At 32.6% G+C, this 19,358-nt stretch overlaps 1 protein-coding gene across 6 annotated transcripts in view; it reads right to left on the reverse strand.

The window, feature by feature from the left end:
* The window catches only part of NKAIN2 (sodium/potassium transporting ATPase interacting 2), a gene marked incomplete at its 3' end in the record, with an annotated part of 1,065,485 nt that overhangs the window by 596,195 nt on the left and 449,932 nt on the right, over positions 1-19,358 (reverse strand). For all 6 annotated transcript variants that reach the window (XM_079148273.1, XM_079148271.1, XM_079148272.1 and 3 more), the window contains one exon: positions 11,490-11,627. In XM_079148273.1, coding sequence (XP_079004399.1) covers positions 11,490-11,627 — 138 coding nt within the window. The remainder of the gene's footprint in view (positions 1-11,489; positions 11,628-19,358) is intronic.

Here is a 19,358-nt window from a genome sequence, read left to right on the forward strand (position 1 = left end):
GCTTTCCTGGGATACGAATCATCCCTTTGCTTAGCTATACATGCTACAGGTTTGTTAGTAACTGAGAGCTATCTGGGTTATCACATCAAATGGTATTAGTGCTTCTGTTCAACTCACCCTGATTTTACTTCTAGAATGGCCCCTAAAGAGCAAAAATAGTAATGCTGGGAAAATGGATAGCCCCTCCCCCCCCCAAAAAAAAAGCTGTAAAATCCTTCTCTAAAGGAAAAGGTAATTATTCTTGACTCAATAAAGAAAGGGAAAAAAAGTATGCTAAGAGTGTTAGAAGTTTGGAACTATCTGCAGATTTAGACATCCAATGTGTATCCTTGCCTGTATACTTCATGGAAAAGAAAAGACTATCGTACTGGCAAAAAATTAGTAAATGCATTTACACCTTAAGGTAAATCAGTCCAATGCACAAGCTATTACTTAAGGTAAATCTACTTAATGAGGTAGATTTTTCTTTTGTATCTGCTTGAATCAACACTTCCAACAAAATCTCCATAATCAATAAATGGATTTCATAGTTCTGTTTCTTACAAAATCACTCCATGTGTCATGACATACTTCTAAGATGCATTTTAGGAGTAAAAATCACCCTAGAAGCATTAACTTTACACAATACAAATATGATAGTTTATTCAGGATTGATTATAGAGAGTCTAGCAGAATATATGAGCACTTCTCTTTTCAGCACTTCTCCATGAATATTATCTTTCTTAACTGCACTTTTGGTAAGTATTTTAGTAGCTATAATTTTAAGGCACTATTGAAAAGTGCTAAGAATTCAGATGGTCTATACTACTGGTTAACTGGAGGTCCATGGGTTTTAATGGGCAAGAGGTGGCAGTTGAAATGATATCAGGAAATAAGGTGTTTGACCAAACTTGTGCCTAACCCCAAACGAACCAAACAAAACATGCACTGTGCGTGCACACACACACACACACACACACACACACACACACACACAACTCTGCACATGGATAGGGCAATGAAGTACAATGGAAGGATCATGTTTCTGTTTTAGAATAAATATTGAATTTGCTCTCGCCCACTAAGACCAATCTATATTCTAAACAAAGAAGATTTGCTGCAATAGACTTAAAAACAATTGGATTATTTTAGGTGAAAGTACCCAGACTCCTTTAGCCATAAATTGTCATCATGGCATGAATCTGCTGTGATTAAATGATCTGGGTGAAGAATGTACATCAAAGAAATGATAGTAGAAAACTGTTCAGGGTAACTAGATATAAACTAGTAAAATTATCTGGAGGGTTCTCCATCAAATATTAACTCTCATTATAGAAGAATATATTATTATTACTTTTAATAATAATGTCTTAACATACCAGGTGTCTCTTAAAGATACACAGTAATGACATTCTTAGTTTATGTGACAAAATCATGTCATACATATATTAAATAATGTTTGCTGGGTTTTAATCTAAAAGTTATCAAGTGATTGGGAAACAATCAATAAATGGCATGGGACACCTCCCTATTTGGTCTCACCTGTATAACTAGTAAGATATTAACAAGTACAAAATTGAACTCTTGTACATTTCTCTCCTTTTGTCTTAACAGTTGCCATGGTGAGATGGTTCCACCATTGTCTAGTCTCTTCTTCAAAGTATCCATAAAACTGCCTTTTCATGTCTTCTTTCTTTCATGTTTCCAGCAACACAGGATCAATCCTTATGTAAGACCATTCAATTATCTAAAAAGTGGTCCACATAAACAATTTACTACTGGTCAATTATATTTTTTTCCCATAATGGTCCCTGTCTATATATTCATTGTTCTCTTCCAATTAGCTCCTGTGGACCAACCATGACAATCTAATATTAACAAAGATACAACTATATTTTTTAAAACACCTCAGTCCTCATTGCTTTTGTTGGCTTTGTACCTGGAATTATCCCTCTTCCTATGTTCCCAGTGATTGCTATTCATACTCTAAGTCTCAGCCCATGTGTTCCATCATCTATGAAACACCTCTCGATTCTTCTCAGGCCCAGGCTGACTTGCCCCACCTGTTCTGGTCAATTGTGATATCCTGTACATCCTTATACCATGGTCTTTATGAAAAGTGTTTCCTTTACTTGGTTACATATTTGTTTCCCCCTCTGTTAAAATGTAAATATCTGGAGACTATGTTATAATAGTATACCCTGTGCATAACATATACTATTATAACATCAGCATACCCACACTATAGGGTATAGAAGTGGCTTTTTAAAGCAATTAGATAAACACACCTTTCTATAACAATGTAATCTTCTCAGCTCTCATTCTTTAATAAAGGAAATGAATCCCAAGTAAAACATGTTTAATGCAATTTAATAGTTCCTGTTACATTTAAGTTTCAAGAAAACAAACAGCCTGCAACATGTACAGTCCCAAAACTATTATCTGTAAAACATTAGCAGCAGAGAGATCTCAGGCAATTGCTAGAAGAGGATAATTAGACAGGTATATACTAATTAATATACAGAATGGAACAACTGTCGGTCCAGACTGTGTGGGGACACAGAGGAAACTGAACCTCTAGGCAGAATTCTGTACCATGGAACTTGAGGTAAGGAACAGGTGACCAAAGGTGAATGTTAAAAGTGACTGGAGAACAGGCTAACCTTCTACCACTTTTACACCAGTTATATATTCATCTCTCTTAAGAAAACCAGGAGTTCTAGTAAATAAGTAAAAAATAATAATATATAATAATTGTTAAATAAAATTATCTCAGAAAAACAAAGGCTAATATTTCAAAACACAGAGAACTATCATTTAACACATGCAGTTCTGAAGCTGAAGGAATCTGTTATGATTTGGATCTTAAATGTTCTCCTAAACTCATGTGCTGAAGGTGGGGTCCCCCTTGAAGCAGTATTCAGAGATGGTGCCTTGGGGGATTATGGGATTATGAGGGCTCTTTCTCACACTGGATTAATTCATTTGTGAATTGATTCATAGCTTCCTGGGCTTTTGGAGGCAGTGGAAACTTTTAAGGACATGGGGCCAACAGAGGGAATAGATCTTTGCAGATAATGCCCCTGAAGTGCATATTTTGACTCCAACTCCTTCTCTCTCACTCTCTCTTTCTGCTTTCTGGCTGCCATGGGGTGAACAGCTTTTTCTACTGTGTTCTCCCCACCATGGAGCCTGGCTTCACCTCAGGCCTAAAGTGATGTGGACTGTGACCACGGATGGAAATCTCTGAAACTCTGAGCCAGATTAAACCTTTTCTCCTGTGAGCTGATTTTCTCAGGTATTTTTTGACAGATAGACAAATACGACTATCTATATGTTTTCAAATCAAAAGGGCTATATAATTTTAAAATAGGTCCACAGTTAGATACCTTATTTTGAAAGGTCCATATAACAAGGATAAAATGAATATTTTAAGGAATTAATTTAAAGTTATTTACAAAGGATATATAAGCCTTTCCATCAGTAACACGGCTTTCTAGAATGAAATTAAACAATTATTTTCATGTTCTAAGGAAAACTGCTTTTAATCCATGAATTTTCATCTAGCTAAATTAATACACAAATAGAATGGTATCATTTTCTGATATAGGAACTCAGAAAGTTTACCACTCAAAATACTCTTTCAAGAAGTTATTTGAAGAACATCAGAAAGAAAATACATGGACTCTAAGAAAGCATGAATCTAATTCAGGATAGCAAAGCAGAAAAGATGGATGTATAATAGGTTAGAGAGCAACCAATTTAGATAGGAGCAAGAGGACAGAGTGCTAGGAGAGAAATCTCTAGGGAAGACGAATATACTATTAAAAACAAAAGGCTACAGATAAAATCAGAGGCAAATATAAAGGAAATGGTCTAAATTCAAACAGGAGAGCAATGGATTTTAAAAATAAAAACAATGAATATCAAGCAATAGGCACAATGGATAAAAATTGGAAGCATATTTAGGATACACTTTAAAATAAAGGCTCTTTTTTCCTCTTACAAGAAAAAAAAAAAGAAGAAGAAGAAGCAATCAGAAATTCTGGGGTAAAAAAAGCCCTATAAAAGCAAAGTGTTATCACAAAATAAATTGAACTAAAGAGATTTTGAACAGGTGTTTTTTAGTATCTGTTTCTCTCTCTCTCTCACACACACACACACAAATTCCAAAGTAACCGCAGAAGAAGTATAAAGAGATTAGAAACAGTTGAAGTGGGGTATGAAAAGAGACTTTTATTATAAACCCAATTTTACTTTTATAATTTAAAATATGCCTACATGCATTATTTCATTCTGTTTTAGAAAAGAAACTAATACCTTTACATATATATATAGACATATATATATAATATATATCTCACAACTTGTCTGTTTTCAAAAGTCATTTCTAAAAATTATTAGATGATTTACAAACATGAATTTGTATTGTCACAAGGTAGTTATTTATAGATTACCACATTATATAAATCTTTAGTCACAGCCTCACACTAAAATGAGAGCACAAAGTATCTTCTTGTAGAATAAATGACTCATATTTCCTCAAGGGTACACATTCTTTTGAGAATAAATTGCATTCACAATGTAGCATTATTACATTTATTTTAGGACTACAGGCTAAATCCATTAAACTTGTAATGATGGTATTTTTCCCCTTCTAGGCTTATGGGAAAATGCTTATTTTCACAACTACTCTAAGTCATTAGAAGTAGTGTTAATTTACTACTATATCAAGTCTCTTCATCTCTAATCTACATTGATTTTCTGTCCTGAACACAGAAAGCGTGCATTTTTAATGCTTTAGTTGCAGTAAGTTTTCTGTTGTATATTTTTTTCTCCTAAGAAAACTGAATGAAAGTAGCAAAACATACTTAAACATAGATTAATGACTTCCTAAAAATGACTTGGAGGAGTGAAAATAGTTTTAGGGAGGTGACACTATTAGAGTTAGAAAAGCACGTGACCTGAAAACGAGGCATAAGAAGTGCTTCCCATTTAAAGTGGTTAGTTGGATTCTTCATGTAGATGAGAGTTCCATGAACAATTAAAAATAAAATCATGTCTCATTATCTACAAATACGAAATTCCAGAAATCTAAGGAATTTTTCCCTCCCTTCTCCATACTAATTATGTGTAAAACATTGCTTTTACAGACTCACTAAGGTGTCTGTAAATTTTCCAAATTGCCATATGAAACTGTTTTTAGAAAATGGATTTGGCTTTGTCTTTTGGTATACAGTCACCATGTGGTCCCATGTCTGGCTCAAGATAGCAGGGGGCTCCTTTTCTTTAGTATGTTGGCTCTAGAAGAACAACGTGAAGGAAGTCAAATAGGTGACACCAAGTCTGAAACTGACCTTGCCTTACTCAGGTTAAGGAGGATATTCGTAAAACTATAAATCAACACTCAATGGTAAACACATGCCACACATTAAAAAGAAATCTAGTAGTTAAAACAAATTTAAGTGGCACAAATTGAATAACAGATGTTTAGTGTTCCGCAATAATGGGAAATTACTATTTAAAGCTTTAATAAGTTGACTAATGGAGTATTCAATTCTTTTGTTATTTTTGAAGGAGCAAGTAGAGATCTTATGATGTAGTCATAGTTGATTATTCTCATAAAACAAAGAATGAAGATTCATGAATATTGGTCTCTCTTTCTAACCATAGCAGCCCTGCTTTTATCAAATCAACTTTAACCACATTATTTTAAACTCATGATTTTTTTTAGTAACACAAGTGGAAACTAACCCCAATGTTCCCAGTTTATCTCATACTAGATCAGTTATCATAGTCTAAATTGATGTCAGGGAAAGAGTCTTCATTAGCTAAGATAATATAAAATACACACACTCACATACACACACGCACATATGTATTTCTTAGGTCTTTTGTATTACTATATGTTCAAATTTTTTGATTACATAAAATTCTCCCATTGATTACTTGAAACTCTTACAAATAAGATATTTGGGATGAGGGATTCCAAATTAATGGGTATTTAGTAATGTATACAGTAATGTAAAATTATAATACACATATCAAATACTAAATTAAGTTATTTGATATCATAACTTTTTGATGAATTATCAAAATGCTGAATGCTATAAGTGAAGGAAAAATACTACTCTAATTCTCTATTATTGGAGGCCTTGTGATATTGATCTCCACAAGAAAAATATATGTTACTTGGGTTTTCTATTCTTAAGTCTTGATATCATTTCCAATTAAATACAGAGACAAAATTATATATTTGCTTTTAGAATGGCAGACCACAACTTGAAATCTAAAACCTCTCTAAACTGCAAATTCCATGCTGAATTTTAAAGTTAACAACAACTAAAGTTATTTGTTTGTTTTAGTTTTTAGCTAAACTGAGGCTCTCTGAATTGTACCCCAAGAATCAGTTCAGTTTGACAGTTACAAGCCTATTTGGCAGTTAGGAAGACTTGGACCAGCAGCCTACCTACCTGTTTCTTAGTATGAGTTTGGACAAATTTGTACAAGGGTACCTTGAGGTTTACAGAATTTGTAGAGGAAGATATACAAGAGAATTGATAATGGAATTGAAAAAGAAAAAACACGATTCCCATAAATGTTAATGTGATTTTACTATACTATATTCTTCATTTTTATGAAATTTGAATAATGGACCTTTAGTTATTTTTTAATTCATTTCCAGTTTTGGGAATAAGATTATCTAGAAGGAAAGAGGGAAGGAATCTTTTGAGTGCTACAGCAACATTCCTTTTGGCATTATTACCAATGAGTTGTTGTCCCTTCAGTAGAGAAACCTACATATTCCTCAGGTTATTTTTGACAACTTAAAATAGTACAACTCATTAACATCTTTTGTCATTTATAATAAACACTGGATATAACAAATCACATTCTGCTTACTAGTATCTTTAGCTCAATAAAGATGCATTAGAAATTTACATTTACAACACAAAATAATGCTTTCAACAAAGTCAGTTAATACACGTGTATATATACATAAATATATATATGTGTGTGTGTATGAACAGATATATGTGATTGTTTGGGTGTGTGTGTGTGTGTGTGTGTGTGTGTGTGTGTGAATTACTCTACCCAAGTTAATCTCTCCTTGACTTTGGGACTTGATATTGTCAAGAGTTAGTGACTACAGACTCTTTCTGTGGACCCAAGATTCAGATTTCCATTCTAGAACTGAAATCACCTATTTAATTTCCCTCAAACTATTTTACTTCTCAATGTAACAGAGGCCCTCAAAGGATACTGAATTCTCGTAACAATGAGCTGCTTTTAAACTTTTCTTCTTTGCTTCTATCAAAAGAAAAATTAGTGTAGGAAACAGGACATTACCAATACTGTTTATTTGTTACCACTGTACTCGGTATTTCAGAGAATATCCACATGTTTTTTGGTGGGGTGGGGGGCCAGTTTACAAAACAGAATAAAAAGTTCCACCAGTAGTTTGAACACAAATAGAAAATTTGAAAGAGTTACATTGTTTTTTGGACATCTATCTATTGTTTTAGTAAAACAAAAGATACTGAAGGCTGCATTTTACAAAATGGTATTTGATTTCTATCATCTTCAAAAGTAATAGAAAATAGCCATGCACGGTGGCGCGTGCCTGTAATCCCAGAAGTTCAGGAGGCTGAGGCAGGAGGATCTCGAGTTCGAAGTCAGCCTCAGCAACAGCGAGGTGCTAAGCAATTCAGAGAGACCTGGTCTCTAAATAAAATGTACAAAAGGGCTGGGGATGTGGCTCAGTGGTTGAGTACAACTGAGTACAATCTCTAGTAACCACCCCCCGCCACCAAAAAAAAAAAAAAAAATAGTAACAGAAAATATAATGAAGGGAAAGGAATTTAATTTTAATAAGATGAAAATAAATATCAAAAAAATCTTATAATACTTAAAGGGATACTATCATTTTATGTTATGTATGTAATATATACAATGTTACATATTATATGTAGTTATATACCTATGCACATAAATCATTAAGAAATACAGTGAGAGTACAGGGGAAGAAAGAAGTATATCCAAAATAATCTCTGCAAAAATAAATTAAAATAGCAAAAAATATATGAAAAAGTCCAATGTTCTAAAGATAAGAAATTCAACTCAAAACAAGGGAAGTAGTCTTTTCTTTATCAAATATGAGAACAGATAATATTCTGGGTTATCAAGAATGCAGTGTATTCATGGGAGAATATTTCAGTACAATAATTTTGAATAGGTGATTGTCAGTTATATAATAAGAACATAAATTGTTCATATTATTTTTATACCTACATACTTCTCCTATAGAAAAACTCACTAATGAAGAAGACAGCATTTTTATGATTATAGAAAATTACTTATACAAGAAAAAATTGAAATAATGTAATGTACATCATTAAAGTACAAGGTTAAAAAAATTGGAATAGTCATATTCATTTCAAAATTGTGTTATATGATGTTAAGCTAAAATGATGATTCATATCAGAATATTTACCATTATCAGATTGTTTCATTTGTGTGTACTTGAAGGAAATATGCAAAATGTTAATAATAACTTTCAGTCATGAATTCTTCTGAAAAAATATAAAATGTCAAATATAGAAATAATAAAAACCTATATTTCAGAGGACAGTGAAATATATTTCATTGGTACTAAGTCTCCAATGCACAGAAAGCCTGCAGAAATTTCTTGACTGCAGCAATACATTATGTTCAGTAACCACATGCCCCTATCACAGATTTTTCTTCTACAACCAGATCCTTCATCGGGTAGAATATCTATCATTTATGATTCCATTTAATATTCTTTTAACTGTAAGTCCTTTTGTCATCTCTAGACAAACTGAATTTTTAACTCCATTTTATGACAAATTTATTATTTTCCCAAATTCACTTTTGGCCTTCAATCATGACAATTACATAGAAATAGATAACTAGAATAGAAATCATTGAAGAAACTGAGTGCTATCATAATACAAACCCAACAGACAAATATTAGTTTTGAGAAAAGCTTTCAGGTAGAGGCCAAATGTTAGTGGAGATAGAAAGAATAGTAAGGAGATGATTTTCAAGGGCTGGAGAGTAGAAGACTCATGTTAATTAGAACAATTGTCTTGGCTATAGCCTAAAATAATTGGGAAGACAGATACTATACCTATGAACTTATTGATGTGGTTAAGAGAATTTCTAAGCAAACAATTGACACTGTTACTTGTCAACTTTTAGTCAATTATAATATTGTAAGAGAGAGATAAGGTATAGAAAGAATGGATTTTCAAGAAAAATTTAGAGGTTGTGTTTCTAACATGCTTAATTGGAATATAGAAGCTTTGCATTTACAGCATCTCCAGCTGGCAAAAAGTAAGACACTGTCTCAAAGAAAAAAAAAAAAATTAAGCTTGGAGTGCTGTCCATAAGAAAAGATCAAATCATGGGTGTAGCCTGAAGATACATTCTTACTATAGAACCCCAGTAGAATTTCAAATTGTGTCTAATAAACACAGCTAGAACAAAGTTTATCTTTTATCTAAAGCAAAGAGAGTATACTTTGAAACATAAAAATCCTACAATTTTTAAAGAGTTGTATATTCTAGTAATAAAAGGACAGAAAAATTCAATCCATATCTGAAAGACTTTGATCTGTTTTAAATTTCCTTCTAGCCTATTGCTATGTTATATATTTTAGTATTATTTTCAAATAGTAATAAGAAAAATATTATACCTAACATTTATCAAATGCCTTTTAAGAATATTGCATAAAACACTCCACTTATTCCTCAAAACTAACCTCTGAATTTTTAAACTGTTAAAACATTTTGACCCACATCTAGAATTTTATCCCAAACACTTCATCAGAAATGAATATGGTGATACTAAGAACGACATTATTTATAAGAATAACTTCATGAAGGAGTCACAAAGTCTGATAAAAGAGGAAAGGTAGCTTAAAGAATTTTTCGTCAATGGCTACTAATATATCAACTAATTAAAGCACTATGAGCTGTTATAATTATTATTTTAATTTCAAAGATCAGAAAATTGTAGACCGATGAAATAAAACTGTTAAAAGCCACAAGATTTCAACCATTGTATTATGACTTCAAATGATCCACCCCCTACCACAGTGCTGTCCTTCCTAACTTGGATCAAACTGCAATTCATAAAAGAAAATGGGCCAGGTGTGGTGGCACACACATTTAATCCCAGGAGCTTGAGAGGTTAAGGCAGCTGGATCTCGAGTTCAAAGCCAGACTCAGCAACTTAGTGAGGCCCTAAGCAACTCAGCAAGACACTGTCTCTAAATAAAATTTTAAAAAGGACTGGGGATGTGACTCAGTGGTTAAGTGCTCTGGGGACAATCCCCATTACCAAGAAAAAAGAAAAAAGAAATGGACAATACTATCACAGTTTATACACTGAAAGACTTTACCAGGCAATAGGACTTATCCACTTTCTACAAGATTTAGATTACAACCTAGCCTCCCAGGTGACGTGCCCTGGTCTCTAGGCATGCACCTATGAGCAGGATTATGAACATCTCATTCCTCTTTAGCTGTACAGTGCACCCCTTGGTTCTACTGTTTGTCTCAGTACCAGTGAGCTTCATCTGCATTCTGTATGACAGTGAAAAAAGCTTATAGGAGGGCAAGTTTTTATGAGAAACAGGCTTCATGAAACCTGAGAAAGCCTGCTGGTTTGTGTTGAATAAGGCAGAACTTTAGATGTACTAACATATATATGCTTTTACCACAGACTTGCTGTATAATTTAAAATAAATACCCATAGAATTTTCCTTTGTCGAAAACAGAAGAAATTTAAATGATGAAACTTACAAAAAAGAAATCCTACATTAATGAAGAGCAATAGCTGAGATCTGAATCACATACAAAAAAATTAGAAAACAACAAAGTTATAGTTCCCATGGCAACTGCAAACCAGTTGAATTTCACTTTTATGTTAAGTAAGTTTAACTTGAGTGGGAATGTAAAATACTTCTGCTGAGCCAAAAAGAGAACTATGGAGAACACAGAGACAATGGACCAGAATATTCTGGCTTTCAAGTATTTCAAATATTAACTGTAATGTGTATTAATGTTTTCACATCAATAGTGTAATTTAGTTTGTGTTAATTTTAAACTATCTTAATTTAATATATAGAATGGGATTATTTTAAGTAAGAAAAAAATGACCATTCAAATCTGTAAATTCAGAGGGCATGACTTTATAATTCAGAAATAAAGGGTCACCGTTCTGATTGCAAATATAGGAGAATCTTAGTTGGAAGAACAATTTATGAAAATGCAATCTGCTTACATTCACTACTGAGTGCTTCAAACTACCATTTTCAATGACTGTTGATGCAATCTGAGACTATGTGAAGAAACACACAATGCTTAAGACAGGGTATCCATATTATTAAAAGAAGGTATGCACATAATTTTTAGGACATTTGTAGTTTTCACATCTTTCTCTGTTTCAATATGTTGTAAGAAGGCAGGAAGAGTACTTACTCCTGTTATGTAGCGAGGTCTATATTGAATAGTTCCAAATAAACCAAGGATGACGATAATAATATGTACAAAATTTGCCAGGATAGGTGCCCACTGATATCCAAGAAAGTCAAATATTTGTCTCTCCAGCACACAAACCTAGAATAGCAAAGCAGGACAGACAGATCAGCATATGGACAAACATCACAGGGGTGAGAGAAAACAGGATCCACTGTTGCTATAATTAACAATTATAATTCTGTTATGCTATCTGTCATTTGTCTTTAACAGTTAGAATGACATTTGCAGGTATACTTCAAAGGAAGACTGTGTCAGTGTTGATCCACAGACAGCCACAATCCTTTCAGGGATGATTCTGTGGCGGCATCAAGCAGTATTCACAAGATGTCATCTGTGCAGTCACAGGATAAATTACATTGTCAGGTGCACTGTCAAACACTTGAAGTCATCAACCAGCAAGTTAGGGAAGTCCACGCGAAGGGCATGCTGTTAGAATCTGCTCAAATGTCACTGTGTAAGTTGGGAACAGAACAAGGGTATTTGATATAGAGAAAAAGGAACTCTCTAACGAGACACCTGCGTTCTGTATGTAGACCTGCTAGTAGGCAGATACAGTGGCCTGTATGAGTCATTTCCCTTCTCTTGGTATCTTATTCATCATTTGCAAAGTGTAGAACTTCAAGTAGGAGTGCTGGGTCCTTCTAGCCCCAGTAGTGTTGGATTATAAATCAAACGTGACTTTTTTGACATACCCCGTTGCCTAGGGCAAGAGGAAATTATAACGATGGAAAACAAAATACAAAAGTGCTATTTTTCACTGTTATAAAAATCAGACTCTTGCTCCAAATTATGTTACTTTTATCTATGCTCCCAATTTATAATTAAAACCTATGTAAAAAAAAATTCAGTCAGTGAGAAGAGGAAAACGACACCTTTCATGTAACCAAACAAAAACAGCAAACTGAGATAGGTCAGCCATCCAGAAATATCATTCATTATATATTGGAAAGTGAATCTGGATAGTCGACAGGTTTCTCATCAGATCTCACAAAGCAGCCTGTGGGCTTTTTTCTTCTTGCCTACCCTCAGGTAGAATGATAATAAGCTTTCCATTCAGAGAAAACCATTGTAAAAGGTCTTGATGTTCCAGACCAAGATTCAGCAAAAATTTTCAGCCAAGTTCTAAGAAAAATGATGCTTTTAAAATCCCTAAATTTCTAACATCACTATGCTTTAATGATATTTTTTGTCCGAAGGAAATATTAACTTTCCAAACAGTCTGTGTGCTTTTAAATTAAATACCTGTAGCTCAGTTTGAAGACTTCCTGAATGATCATTATTCCCACTGCTGTTCTTTAGTTGTAGCACATTTCCTCACCAGGCATTGAAGAGAAAATAAATTCATGACCACTGTTTGCATAACATCTGTTTCCTAAGGCACACTGCGTACCATGTAATGGCTGTGACAGTCACAGTCCAACCTGGTCAAATCTTCGTTTTCACTGCATCATGGCAAGTGATTTAAAAAAGAAGAATCTTTATCCATTCTACCAAGCATGTGCCAAATTCATGATTGTCTGCAGCTTCCCCATAATGGAATGCAATATTCTTACTGGTTAGTAGCCATGACTGTCAAAGAACTTAAAAATAACCCTCTTAAACCTTGAACTGTCTTAAAGGAAGCTGAAAAGCCCCCTTAACTAGTTCATATAGTCAACACTTGGCTTAAATGAGACTTATTTGTGGCATTAGGCAGTATGGCACGTGTCTTAATGGAATTTATAAATGGGATCTAAAACTAAGTTGTTGTTCTGAGAGCACTTTTGCTAACCATTTATATAAAAACTCATTAAAACATACAACCTTCTTTTCCTTATTCTATAATAAACAGTAAATAGCAACATAAAACAACAGCAAGAAAAATCTAAACCTTATAAATTCAGAGCATCATAACTGTGGGGACACAGCAGGGAAAAAGTACAGGGGATGAAGCACATCAGTCAAACAGTGGGAAATTTCTCAATAAATGCACCAATTATGGAAGAAATAGCAGTACCATCCTTAATTATAAAAAATACATAGATGATAATGTACTTTGCTAAGTTTGCAAGGCTAAAATAAAATTCTATCAATGTTTATCAGGTTCTTTTTATGAAAGAACTAATGGTTTCTAACTTATGAGATTATGCAGACATTGAAAACGCTAATGTATAATTCTTCACATATAACTTTTCTGCTTTTCTTCTCTTTTTATATTGATCCTATTGTCTATCATAAGTAGCTTCATCACAGGTTCTGCCGTTTAAAGCTAGGACTGAAGAATGGAAGATATTCTGAAAACTTCAGTGAGTCTAAAGAAAACAATTTACAGGAGTAATTCAGTCTTTCCTAAAATTTTCTTCCAATGGGAAGAATATTAACTATGTGGGAGGCTTTTGGGTTTTAAAAATCCTACTCTGTGCTGGGCATTTATATGCTCTTCCTCAGCCACGTAAAAACTCAGGGAGGTAAACATGATTGCCCTGTTTTGCAGATTAAGGACTCCACAATGTACTGTGGTTAAATGATTAGCTCAAGGATGAAAAATTGGTAAGCGGTAGAAGACTTCTATGTCTGCCCTTTATGATATTTCCCTCCTTTTTCTACTTCACATCTGATCCAAAACAAGATTTCATAGGTTATGTTGGACACTATGCTTGTGACAAATATATGCTATTTTATTACATTACTTATTTATTTTGGAATAGGGTAGACATCTTTGATCATGTTAGTTCAATATCTCATTATTTCATCTTTGATCAAGGCCAAGTTCATGTTTTTGTTTTATTTTATTGCATTTCATTTGTCCTTCAACTAATGTCCTCAGTGTTACTCTGGTTTTGCCTGTGGGACTCTCTAACATATTTTCCTGATATGCTTCAAGATACCTGATATATAAATGTAGGTATATGGTCTTGAAAAAGTAAACTGCTGGTGTTTATGTCTCTGTTATTTTTATGTAAAAAGTCTTATACTATAAATCTTTATCACTATTATTTATGTCATTATCTATAAATTTTTTCTTTGTGCCTTCCACAGAGTAACCCATTATAACAGTGTAATTTATTACTTTCAATTCTTTGCTACCACAAAGAATTCTGTACCCTTCTATTACTACTCTTACAAAGATTTTATTCTTAACATAAGTAGGGTCTAATCTTTATCAATCACTATTTCTACACCTATTGACATAATCACATCATTCTTTCCTTTTATGATCATGAAGTGACTAATTATATTGACAGTTTTGATCAATTTCCTTTTGTCACTATTCTCTTATACCTGGTAAAAATCTGTACTTGGAACAGTAATACTGTTAGCACATTTTTATTTGTGCTAAATCTTACTTATAAAATTGAAGCAAAACAAAATTTTCTTTGGGTTTTTTGAATCTATTAACTGACCTATAATTCAATTTGTATCTCTCTCTGTCTTTAACACTATTGCATTAGTTGTACTGGATTTGAACTACGAATATGGCAATAATTTTATTTAAATACTTTAATAAACTCTGAAGAGGTCAACAATTCTCATTCTTTTTCCCCAAAAGCAATTTGTACTAACATGTAGTTTTTCAGTAGAATATTTTATATACATGTCAGGATATAGATGTATAATTATCAAACATGCAGAAAAGCGTTGATATCACTTTTATTTACATAAATTAGATGGCAATGTAAATCTAACTTTCACCTTGTATTTCTCATTTAATGATGTGTCATTAGGATTTTCCACATTACTATATCCTGATTCATAGATATACATCTTTACATGCTTATTAAAGCATTCAATTTTAGTTTAAGCATTAAATATTAAATTCGTTTCTAAGTTTTGGCTATTAATAGCCATGAGTGGCCTTAAATAACCTTACAGGAATATATCTACAGGCTAAATTTCCCAAAGTGAAAATGCTGGAACAATTCTGTCTTCAAAAACCTAAATGTTACCACGGGTGTTATTAAGTCTTTATATATATATATACATATATATGTATATATATATATATACATACACACACACATATATATATGTATATATATACACACACATATACACACACATATGTATATATCTTAATGTATATTATATATATATGAATAAACTGGAAAACATAAAAATTACCCTTTTATTTTGCACTATAATAAATGTGAATTTTAATAGTGATTTTTAATATAGTGAATATGCTTGAGCTGAAAAAAATTTGAAAACCTTTCTTAAAAGTACTCTTAGTTTCAGTGACAATAATTGCTTATCAGAAGTAAGTGTGCAATGTCGCCCAAATAAATAAATTTATTGATTTTCAAGCAGGAAGAGATATTATACTCCTCAATTTACTTGTGAAAAAAACAGGGCCAAGCTAAGTAAATAATTTGTTAAACTAAGTTTGTCCTCTTAGGAGAGTATTTAGTGTAAAACAAGTTTGCTTCAAATATTTGCACAGTAAATGAGAAACCTTGCATTGCCTAGGTTTATATTGTCATTCAACTTCAATATCTGTATATTAGTATCTTTTCTTAAAGGCCAAAATGTTTACAGGTAATTTTTTTCTACTGATAGGACCCTGAATCCATCTTTTTGACACATCAGGATTTGCTAATAACTAAAATCTGTAAATTAATTTTCCTCTCAAATTTTACTATAATTTTATGTTCTTAAATTTTAACATGATTAAGATAAATAACATGAAATAACATTTTAAACATAGCTTTTGTGAGAAAACAAGTAGGCTTCTATTTCTCAAGTGATAGAATGTAATTTCCTTGCTTTAAAAAAATATATGCTATTCTTTTATTGAATGATTTCAATGCAATGAACTTTCCTCTTAGTACTACTTTCATAGTGTCCCAGAGATTTTGATATGTTGTATAAATGTTCTAATTTACCTGTAAGAATTTTTCTATCTCCTCCCTGATATCTTATGCTATTCATGCATCATTCAATAGTATATTATTTAGTCTCCAGGTGTTGGAGTAGTTCCTAAAAGTCAAAAAATAAATGGCCTAACATTATATCTCAAAGACCTAGAAAAATAACAAATCAACACTAAAATTAGGAAATAATTAAAATCAGAGCTGAAATCAAAGAAATTTAAACAAAATAAACAATTGAAAAAATTGACAAAATAAAAAGTTGATTCTTTGAAAAAATAAACAAAATTGACAAGCCTTTAGCCACATTAAAGAAGAGGAGAGAGAAAACTTAAATTATTAAAATTTGTGATGAAAAAGGAAATATCGCAATGGACACTATTGAAATACAAAACATAATTAGAAACCATTTTGAAAATGTATACTCCAACAAAATAGAAAATCTCAAATGCATGGACAAATTTCCAGACACATATGATCAACCCAAACTGAATCAGGAGGACATACACAATTTAAACAAATCAATTTCAAGCAATGAAATAGAAGGTGCCATCAAGCCTGCCAACCAAGAAAAGCCCCAATTCTCAGCTGAGTTCTACAAGACCATCAAAGAAGAACTAATATCAATACTCCTTAAAGTATTCCATGGAATAGAAAAGGAGTAAATCCTTCCAAACTCATTCTTTGAAGCTTGTATCACCCTGATACCAAAATCAGACAAAGACACATCAAGGAAAGAAAACTTCAGACCAATATCTCTGATGAATATATATGCAAAAATCCTTAACAAAATTCTGGCAAATCACATACAAAAACATATTAAAAAGATAGTGCACCATGATCAAGTGGGTTTCACCCATGGATGCAAGGTTGGTTCAACATTCAGAAATCAATAAATGTAATTCACCATATCAATAGACTAAAAGTTAAGAATCATACGATCATTTCAATAGATACAGAAAAAGTATTTGATAAAATACAATACCCCTTCATGTTCAAAACACTAGAAAAAATAGGGATAATAGGACCATACCTCAACATTATAAAGGTTATCTGTGCTAAGCCCAAGGCTAATATCATTCCAGTGGAGAAAAATTGAAAGTATTCCCTTTAAAAACTGGAACAAGACAGGGATGCCCTCTTTCACCACTTCTATCCAACATTGTCCTTGAAAGTCTAGTCAAATAGACAGACCAAAGAAATTAAAGGGGTATGAATAGGAAAAAGAGACTTAAATTATCCCTATTTGCCAATGGCATGATTCTATATTTAGAGGATCCAAAGAATTCCACAAGAAAGCTTCTAGAACTAATAAATGAATTCAGAAAAGTAGCAGGAAATAAATCAACACTCATAAATCCAGTGCATTTCTATTCATAATTGACGAATCCTCTGAAAGAGAAATTAAGAAAACTAACCCATTCACAATAGCATAAAAAAATAAAAAATATTGGGAATCAATCTAACAAAGAGGTGAAAGACCTCTACAATGAAAACTACAGAACAATAAAGAAAGAAATTGAAGAAGATCTTAGAAGATGGAAAGATCTCCCATGCTCTTGGGTAAGCAGAATTAGCATTTTCAAAATGTCCATACTACCGAAAGTGCTATATGGATTCAATGCAATTCCAATTAAAATCTTGATGATGTACCTCACAGAAATAGAGAAAGCAATAACAAAATTTATTTTAAAAAATAAGAGACCTAGAATAGCCCAAGCAATCCTTAGCAGTAAGAATAAGCAGGAGGATTTCTTTTTTTTTTTTCTTTTTTTTTTTTTAGAAACAAAATAATGTACCCTATTTGTGTATAATGAATCAAAATGCAGTCTGTAAAATATAAAAAAATTAAAAAATAAAAAGATTAAAAAATTTAAAAAAAGAATAAGCAGGAGATGCACAATACAAGACTTTAAACTATATTACAGAGTAATAGTAACAAAAGCAGCAGGGTACTGGCACCAAAATATTCAGGTAGACCAATGTGTAGACTAGAAGACACAGAGACAAATCCACATAAATACAGTTATCTCATACTAGACAAAGTTGTCAAAACCATACAATGGAGAAAAGATAACCTCTTCAACAAATGGTAATGGGAAAACTGGAAATGCATATGCAGCAAAATGAAAATAAACCTCTATCTCTCACATTTCACAAAACTCAACTCAAAATGGATCAAGGACCTAGGAATTAGACAAGAAACCCTATACCAAAGAGAAGAAAAAGTAGGCCCAAATTTTCATCATGATGGCTTAGGACCAGACATTCTTTTTTTTTTTTTTTTTTAGGACCAGACATTCTTAACACAAATTCCAAAGCTCAAGAAATAAAAGCAAGAATCAATAAATAGGATAAGTTCAAACTAAAAAGATTTTTTCTCAGTAGAAGAAAGAATCAACAACGTGAAGAGAGAGCTATAGAGTGGGAGAAAATCTTTATCACACACACTTCAGATAGAGCACTAATATCCAGAATTTATAAAGAACTCTAAAACCTTAACACCAAAAATACAAATAACCCAATTAACAAATGGGCTAAGGAACTAAGAAGATACTTCACAGAAGAAGATCTATAAGCAATCAACAGATACATGAAAAAATGTTCAACATCTCTAGTAATAGAGAAATGCAAATCAAAACTACCCTAAGATTTAATCTCACCCCAATTAGAATGTCTATTATCAAGAATACAAGGAACAATAAGTGTTGGCAAGGATGTGGGGAAAAGGTACACTCATACATTGCTGGTAGGACTGCAAATTGGTGCAGTCACTATGGAAAGCAGTATTCCTTAGAAAGGAATTCCTTAGAAAACTTGGGAGATTCCTTTGAAAACTTGGAACAGAATCACCATTTGACCCAGTTATCCCACTCCTTGGCCTATATCCAAAGGACTTAAAATCAGCATTCTACAGTGATGTAGCCACATCAATATTTAGAGCTGCTCAATTCACAATAGC

This window comes from Sciurus vulgaris (genome assembly GCF_902686455.1).
Source record: "Sciurus vulgaris genome assembly, chromosome: 7".
NCBI lineage: Eukaryota > Metazoa > Chordata > Mammalia > Rodentia > Sciuridae > Sciurus > Sciurus vulgaris.